The 8,619-nt window shown below is 50.1% G+C and overlaps 1 protein-coding gene across 1 annotated transcript; it reads left to right on the top strand.

Moving 5' to 3' along the window:
* Positions 1–3,032: 3,032 nt before the first annotated feature.
* Tcf23 (transcription factor 23) lies at positions 3,033–6,964 on the top strand. Its single transcript, XM_038317853.1, has 3 exons — positions 3,033–3,251; positions 4,371–4,613; positions 6,788–6,964. The coding sequence occupies exons 1-3, from the start codon at positions 3,033–3,035 to the stop codon at positions 6,962–6,964; spliced, it is 639 nt and encodes a 212-aa protein (XP_038173781.1).
* Positions 6,965–8,619: the final 1,655 nt, after the last annotated feature.

The following is an 8,619-nucleotide window of genomic DNA, read 5'->3' as shown; positions in this document are numbered from 1 at the left end:
TGTGTGTGTGTGTGTGTGTGTCTCTCTCTGTGTTCTCTCTCTGTGTTCTTTATGTGTGTATATGTGCTCTCTCTCTCTCTCTCTCTCTCTCTCTCTCTCTCTCTCTCTCTCTCTTTGTTGTGCGCATGCCCGCACACTCTCTTGTTGTGTGTTTGTTGGGGATCATACTCAGGCCTCATGTACTCTAACAACACTGTCACATTGCACATCTCCTCAGCCTCTGACACTACTTTTATTTTTTTAATTGATTTTGTTGAGCTCTACATTTTTCTCTGCTCCCCTCCCTTTCTTTCCCCTCCCCTTTCAACCCTCTCCCAAAATCCCCATGCTCCCAGTTTACTCAGAAGATCTTGTCTTTTTCTACTTCCCCTGTAGATTAGATCCATGAATGTCTCACTTAGGGTCATCTTTGTTGTCTAGGTTCTCTGGGATTGTGAATTAGAGGCTGGTTTTCTTTGCTTTATGTCTAAAAGCCACTTATGAGTGAGTACAAATGATATTTGTCTTTCTGGGTCTGGGTTCCCTCACTCAATATGATGTTTTCTAGATCCATCCATTTGCCTGCAAATTTCAAAATGTTATTTTTTTCTGCTGTGTAATACTCCATTGTGTAAATATACCATATTTTCCTTATTCATTCTTTGGTCGAGGGGCATTTAGGTTGTTTCCAGGTTCTGGATATGACAAATAATGCTGCTATGAACATAGTTGAGCACATGTCCTTGTGGTACGATTCAGCATTCTTTGGGTATATACCCAAAAGTCAAGGGGCATTTAGGTTGTTTCCAGGTTCTGGATATGACAAATAATGCTGCTATGAACATAGCTGAGCACATGTCCTTGTGGTAAGATTGAGCATCCTTTGGATATATACCCCAAAGTGGTATTGCTGGGTCTTGAGAAAGGTTGTTTCCTAATTTCCTGAGAAATCGCCACACTGATATCCAAACCGGCTGTACCAGTTTGCACTCCCACCAGCAATGCAGGAGTGTTCCCTTTTCCTCACATCCTCTCCAGCATAAGTTGTCATCAGTGTTTTTGATCTTGGCCATTCTTACAGGTATAAGATAGAACCTCAGAGTTGTTTTGATTTGCATTTCTCTGATAACTAAGGATGCTGAGCATTTTGTTTAGTGTCCTTCAGCCATTTTAGATTCCTCTGTTGAGAGTTCTCTGTTTAGGTCTGTATCCCATTTTTTTTTTATTGGATTATGTATTCCTTTGATGACCAATTTCTTGAGTTCTTTGTTTATTTTGGAGATCAGGCCTTTGGGGTTGGTGAAGATCTTTTCCCACTCTGTAGGCTGCCGTTTTGTCTGTTGACCGGTGACACTGCTTCTCACTGGATGGCTGCCCCACAGAGGGCGTGTCTCTGAGGCTGCAGGTCCACATGACCATGACTTCACAGCCCTCCTAAGGACTGAGTACTGACAGTAGAGGAGCCTTTTGGAGGTGTCCTGGCTACCTGACTCAGAGAGCATACTTAGGTACCGAGTCTCTTTCCATGCAGCTATTGTGTGGCTTTAATACTTTTTTCTCTCTACCCTGTGTCCTTAAAGTTAGTGGATCCTACCAGGATTGGCAGAGCCAGGGCGAGAGCCCTCTCCTTCCCTGATGGGTGAGTTCCTGCAGAGAGAAAGAACTCCTGTGTGCACAGTGCTCTTGTGGCATCTCTGTAAATCTCACCTCAGCTCTGGTCGGATTCAACTTGTAAAGGGTCCCAGATGGATGCTTCTGGAAGAAGGCCTCTCTGAGAAAAAGAAGATGGCACTGGAAGCTAAGAGCTTTCCCTTCGTCCCACGGGCATCTCTAGCCTCACTGCCTCCAAGATTTGACACTGTGCTGTAATCCCAGCAGCACCTGGGAAACTGAGACTGGGGGATTGTTGTGTTTTCAAAGACCAGCCTGGGCTATGTAACAAGTTTCCAGCTATCCAAGACTACACAGTGTAACATTATCTCAAAACAAAATGCACCGCTCAGGTTGTTTCATCTCCACACAGTACAGTTCCCCCCACCTGAAACAAGTTTCGTTTTCAGAAGGCTTTCAGGAGCAGCACTGGCCGGCTGGCCCAGCCTGAGCAGCAAACCCAGGTCCCAGTGAGAGACTGTCTGAAATTGCATATGGGAAAGTCATGTGATTATATTTTAATTAAAAGATTTTAAATGAGGTGGACAACACCTGAGGAAAGGCACTTGACGTTGACTTCTTGTCTCCACATGCATGTGCACACAGGTACACACACACACACACACACACACACACACGATCTCTTTATGGTTGCTCTGGAGAATAAATAAGATATTCATATAAAGCACAGAAGCACAATGCAGGGCATCTATGAGAGCTAGGAACATCAAAGTGTTATTAGGATCCTAGCCAGGTTGTGGTCGTGCCCATCAAACAGAGATACAGGCTGGTGGCAGGGCAGGGTTAAAGTCCTCATAAGTGAAGAGCAGAGTCCCGAGGATGGCATCATTCCCCTGGAATCTTGGGAAGAAACCACCAACTTGGAATTGGGAAGTATGTGTGAGGAGTGGGGAGTAGCGCCTCATCACGTGCTTTTGGTAGGAGGAAGCAAGGACCGTGTGAGATAGATTCTGATAATCTCTGACACAAGGGCTGGAGATCCAGAGCCCCGGACTATGAATTTGAGCCCCAAACCTGAAGCAGTAGGTCCATCAGAGGATGACCCTGGTAAGGTCAGTCATGGTGTGGAAGGACACTCTCCACTTACCCATCTCCAGGCCTTCTTAGCATGGGCCTTGTCCTAGGGCTTGGCCACTCCCAGCATGCGGCACCCCCACCTCTCAGCCAGGATGGGAGGCAGGCGGAGGCTATCTGCGGGGGCTGTGCTGGGTGGGCAGTTTTCCCAGAGCAAGGAGTGGAGGACTGAGTTGGCGCCGGCTTCCTCAGATACAGACTCTGCTGGCTGGATGGCCAGCCTGTCCAGGCTAACTTGAGCCTAAGGGCTCCCTCGGGCTCTGTGTTACTGCTCTAGGGGCTATAGCTCCATACCCCAGGAGAGTGACATGTCACAGGAGGCCTCAGGGGCACCAGCAATGCCAAGAGCAGGGCATGGACAGACTAAGGCCAAAGCACAGTTGCTTCTAGGCGCTGACAGGAAGAGGAACCGCCTCAGCAAGACAAGGCAGGACCTATGGGACAGCACTAGCTGGAGCAATCACAGACTGAGCAGAGCCACCTCTGCCCCTCGAGGGACCAGAGCTAAGGGAACAGCTCATGGCAGGGTAAGGACTCTTTGGACTAGAGGAGGGAGCTGGGGAAGACAGGGTTTGAGGGCAGTGAGATGCCACTTCTGAAGACAGAGCCTCAATCGGTATTTGATGGCTCTGCCCAAGGGCAGCATCCTTAGACCCATGGTGCCACTCTGGAGGTGGGCAGGACAGGTCAGAACTCCATGAGAGTTCAGCTCAGAGAGGTGACCTAACTACTGTCTGCTAAGAAACTCAGGCCCAGAGGAGGATGTGAGCTGCCTAAGGTCCCTGAACAACAGCCAGTGTCGGGGGGGCCTAGACTGCTGAGTATTTGTTATTTATTTGTATTTATTTATTCATCTATCTTTCTATCCATCTATCTATCTGTCTATCTGTTTGTCTGTCTGTCTGTCTGTCTTCCAGTCAGAGTCTCATGTAGTCCAGGCTAGCCTCAAACGTCCTCTGTAGCCCAAAACCTGGACTTCTGATCCTTTTGCCCCCTCATTCCAAGCACAGAGAGTATGTGCATAAACACCTAGTTTATGCCGCGATAGGGATCGGGCCAGGGCAAACGTTCCCCCAACTGAGCTACACCCCCAACCCAGGACTGTGTGTTCTGACTCTTGGTGCAAAGTCCTTTCCTCTTTCCCATAGCAACCTCTTCATCTCAGGACCTAGTTGGGCCAAGGGTCAGCTAAGCAGGGGCATGGCTCTATGCTTCCTATAGCTCCCAGGGTACCCTGGTAAGCAGGCTCTAGATTGGGAGTGGAACAGATGTTAATGGGATAATAGAAAGAACACGGGACTCTTGGGTTCTGAGCCAAGTGTTGCCACCTTCCTGTCATCTGATCCCAGTCCAGGCCTTCCTTCATTTTATTATGAAGCCTGGCTTCAATCCAGTGAGGCCCATTAGCTCCGTAAGACAACATGGTACTAATAGGGTCCTTAGAAGTCAGGGCCAACCAGGCATGGTGCTGAACTCCTATAGTCCCAGCACTTGAGATGGAGAAGCAAGAGGATCCCAAGTTCAAGGTCATCCTGGGCTACACAGGGAGTTCAGGTCTAGCCTGGGCTACATAAAACTCTGTCCCAACAATGGGAGCTATGACAAGAGGGCAGGGTGAGATGCACTCAAGGGGGACCTCTCTGCAGAGTGAAGCCTGCCCTGAGAACGCAGCACGGGAGCGGACCCGGGTGAGGACACTGCGCCAGGCCTTTCTGGCCCTGCAGGCCGCTTTGCCTGCCGTACCACCTGACACTAAGCTTTCCAAGTTGGACGTGCTGGTGCTGGCCACGAGCTACATAGCCCACCTCACCCGAACGCTCGGCCACGAGTTGCCTGGCCCTGCCTGGCCGCCCTTCCTGCGTGGACTCCGGTACTTACACCCCCTCAAGGTAGGTCGCTGGCCTAGGGTCTTGGTAGGAAACCTTGGGGAAGGGATGGAATTGGGGTCCTTTTCCTCCTGTTCTCTTGGGAGGGGGACAGAGGCTGACTTTTGACGTGGAGCGGTGACCGGGTGTTGTCTGCATGGGAGTGTGATTGCTCCAGGAGGAGGGAAAACACTCTGAGATTCTAAGTGTCGGAGGAAGAGAGGAGTGGGTTCCTGGTCTAAGGCCCAGGACCCAGGAGAGCCACCCATTTCCAAGCAACTTCACCCCCTTGAGTAGCGAGTGGCGCCTGCCTTGCTGGTCTCTGACTACTGTTGCTGCAGACATCTGGTCTCTGGGAGGACAACATCCTAAAACCCCAGTGCTCTGGAAGCACCCACTGGAAGAAGAGCCACCGGCGTAGGCCGGAGGGCTTCCAGCAAGCATCATGGCAAACCATTACCCAGTTTTCCTGAACCTTAGCTTGAGAATGCACAAGACGGAAGCAAAGGACTCGGTCATCTCTTCTAGACTACAAAATGAAGGAAAAGTATATAAATGAAAATAAAAGGATAATTAGCAATAACCACACAGCAGTTCCAGCCACTAAGACTGGATGCTGAAGATGCTGGAGGCCAAGCTGACAGCCTTAAAGTAGTCCCCCTACCCCCCCCCCCCCCCCCGCTTAGGGCAGTGTTATATGTTGACTTGTGAGAACCAAGGGAAGATTTACAGATGGAGAGCTGAGGGCAGGGAAGGCAAGGGGCCAGGTTCAGTTCGAACCCAGGTGTCTGGCCACAGACCTCTCCTTTCCAGCCACCACCAAAGGCCCTAAGGTGTTTCACAGGAACCTGTGCAAAGAGTATTGAGCCAGGTCTGGTGGGCCACACTCAGTCCCAGTACTGAAACTCAGGAAACTGAGGCAGGAGGATTCCAAGTTCCAGGTCAGTATGGCAAGGTAGCAAGTCTCTGTCTTAAAATTAAAACAAACAAACAAAAAAGAGCTTGCAATATCATAAAGGAAGGGTGACCTTTGCCCTCTATAAAAATCTACCCCCCGCCCCGAGATGTCATATAATATATTCCAAGCTGGCCTAAAACTCTAATGTAGGCAGTGATGGCCTTGAACTTCTGTTCCTCCGGCCTTCACCTTCCCGGTGCTTCCCGGATTACAGGCTGGCATACCGCACTTGGTTTACACTAGGCCAGGGGTTGAACCCAGGATTTTGAGCATCCTGGTCAAGCGCTCTACCAACTGAGCCACGCCTCTAGCTGTCGCCTTTATTTTTTATATGATGGCTTCTTTTTATCGTCTCTTTCTTGTGCATGCTGTTCTTCTGAAATGTCCTGAAGTGTTTGTTTGTTGTTTCTTGAGAATATAGCTGGAATGCAGACTTCCGAGATTAAATGGGGTCAGTCTAAAATGCTAAAGGTAGCACTGGACACAGGGCCATGGGGCAGCAGCAAGGTTCTTATCTGTAAAATGGTGGTGAATATAAAGCCCTGTGAGTAGCAAATGAAAAATAAATATGTTGGCGAACGAACAGAGGAGGGGAGGGGAGAGGAGAGGAGAAGAAGAGGGGAAGGGAGAGGAAAGCCTAGTCTAGAACTCTGACAGATTAGTGAAGAGAGGCACTGAACGATGGGAGAACGATAGAGAGGACAGACTCTGAGCGGCGGGATACTTGTCTGTTCGTTTATTTATTTGTTTATTTTTCGAGACAAGATTTCTCTCTGTGTAGTACTTGGCTGTCCTGGAACTAGCTTGCTCTGTAGACCAGGCTGGCCTCAAACTCACAGAGATTACCTGCCTCTGTCTCCTGAGTGCTGGGATTAAAGGTGTGTTCCATCATCGCCCAGTGATCCTTGCATTTTCTAAAACCACCCTTACTTCTGACAGGAGGACCTTGAAATCCTTGCAGGGTGTGAGCCGAAGAGCCCCATGCTCACCCTCTTCTACCTCTGGCACTGCTCTGCCCAGAGCACCTGTCTACCTTCCCCCAACCAAGTCTCGCTCTTCTTGAGGTCCTTACTGCCCTCAGTGGGCTCCTGCGCCACTGCCAGGCAGCAGGGAGATCCTCTAAAGCTGTGACATCCAGGGGACATGTCAGAGGATGCCAGACTTAAGGTCTTAATGGTTCCAGGCTATTCAGGGACACACAGTAGTTGTGTTAATCATTCCCCATCTTCTGTCTTCTCAGAAGTGGCCCATGCGATCTCGTCTTTACGCAGGAGGCTTAGGATGCTCCGGCCTCAATTCCACCACAGCCACCGCTGCCAGCCAGAGAACCGGGGATGAAGAGGTGGGGTCCCAAGTCTCGATAGCCACAGATGTTCTTGTCGCTGATCCAGTATCTCCAGCTCTTGGTAACAAATGACCAGCCCCTCATCCTCTTCTCTTAGACGATGACTCTCACTTAAGGACCCGGATTTTCTACAGCTCTCCCTGTCTGTTCCCCTAACTCTCACTCAGCCTTTGGATTGACTCAGGCTCAACTTTCAAGTTCAGGCTCGGCTTCCAGCAGGCAGAAGAAGCAATGGTGACGTCAATGGTAGAGAGTTCTGAGGGGACCCAGGATGAAGATCTTCACCTTTGGCTCTTAGGAGGGGACACTCCTGGCACTTCTAGGGTAGTGGCAGGAAGTGAAAGAGCAAAGTGTTTGATGTGGTTCAAAGTCAAGTTAGGGAATCACCCTCCCCTTACTTCCCTCGGCCTCTTCCCACAGCAAGAAAACAGAAATGACTCTGCAGGCTCAGGTAGAGGAGGCTAGGGTGGCGGTAGCCTCAGGTGCTCTTGGCGCGACAGGGTTTTTGGTAGCAGTAAGTGTGACCTCTAGGTCACAAGGTCACAAAGCCAGAGAGGAAACTGAAGAATGGAGTGCGATTTTTTTTAAATTGCCCTACAAGATGCTTATCTAACATCAAAGAGGAAGCGAAAAGTTTAGGGTTCTTTTTTTTTTTTTTTTTTTTTTTTTAGAGCCTGTCCTGGAACTAGCTCTTGTAGACCAGGCTGGCCTCGAACTCACAGAGATCCACCTGCCTCTGCCTCCCGAGTGCTGGGATTAAAGGCGTGCGCCACCACCGCCTGGCCAAGTTTAGGGTTCTTATCCCTGGATATGGTCTCTCCAGCTGCCCCCCATCACCACATTCCCCCACCAGGGCCCTGACTCCTTTCACACTTTCTTACCATGAGCTCGGTCTAGAGATGAAGCCACCACACGTACACGGCTTACATCCCAGGGGGAACTCCCAGCTGTCTGGGGGGAGATCGCTTCATCCCAAAGGCGTCTCTACTTTCACTCAAAGAGTCAGCCACTCACAGCCCTGCCTCCAAAAGGCTGGCACCGATGCACTCAGCTGTCTCCTGGAAGAGACTAAGACAAGGCATGTGTATCTTTCTCGTGGGGTGACAACTATGGTCTTCATCTCTGTTATATTAGAAACCTCGCCTCAAGAAAACACAAGACAAGGATGTCCTCTATGCCATCACTAACTGGGGCTTTGTTGGTTTGGGTATAATCTATACAGTTCTAGAAATCAGCCCCCAAGGCCAACTTCTCCCCACAGACATTGACATCCCAGGCCTGCTCCAAGTCGTGGGACAGAGTGCCAAAATTTTGCTAGAGCTTTAGTGACACTAGTCCTTGACCCTGAAGAAATAATTGGAGGACAAAGCACCAATGCAATGAGCCTTCCAAGTCAAGTAGAGTTTCAGAATGGCTCCTGGAGCCTAGACACAGAAGAACAGCCTTCCTGTCAAATTTTAGTAACCGAGACCAACTGGAGTCCTAACGGGGTGATCGTGAGCTGAGTGAGTGAGTCCCAACGGGGTGATCGTGAGCTGAGGGAGACTTAGCAGGCTGGAAGGGGTGGGCCTGCTCCTCCTGGGCTGACCAGGGCATTCGGGGAAGGGGGTTGAGGGGGTGACTCAGCAAGCTGGGGTGTAGCTAGAAGACACAGAACGTCCCAGCCAGAGCTGCATGGGCTGTGGGAGAGCAGCTGGGCTGTGGCTGGGAGCCATCGCAGAAGGCCT

The sequence above is a fragment of the Arvicola amphibius genome, chromosome 2 (assembly GCF_903992535.2).
Source record: "Arvicola amphibius chromosome 2, mArvAmp1.2, whole genome shotgun sequence".
NCBI lineage: Eukaryota > Metazoa > Chordata > Mammalia > Rodentia > Cricetidae > Arvicola > Arvicola amphibius.
This window is presented reverse-complemented; position numbering and strand designations above follow the sequence as displayed.

Excerpts from the sequence above, each read along its gene's own strand:
- Tcf23 (XM_038317853.1), top strand. The coding sequence starts at position 3,033 with ATGTCACAGGAGGCCTCAGGGGCACCAGCAATGCCAAGAGCAGGGCAT. Across the intron at positions 3,252-4,370 it reads AGGGAACAGCTCATGGCAGG|AGTGAAGCCTGCCCTGAGAA; the intron begins GTAAGGACTCTT and ends ACCTCTCTGCAG. Across the intron at positions 4,614-6,787 it reads GGTACTTACACCCCCTCAAG|AAGTGGCCCATGCGATCTCG; the intron begins GTAGGTCGCTGG and ends CTGTCTTCTCAG.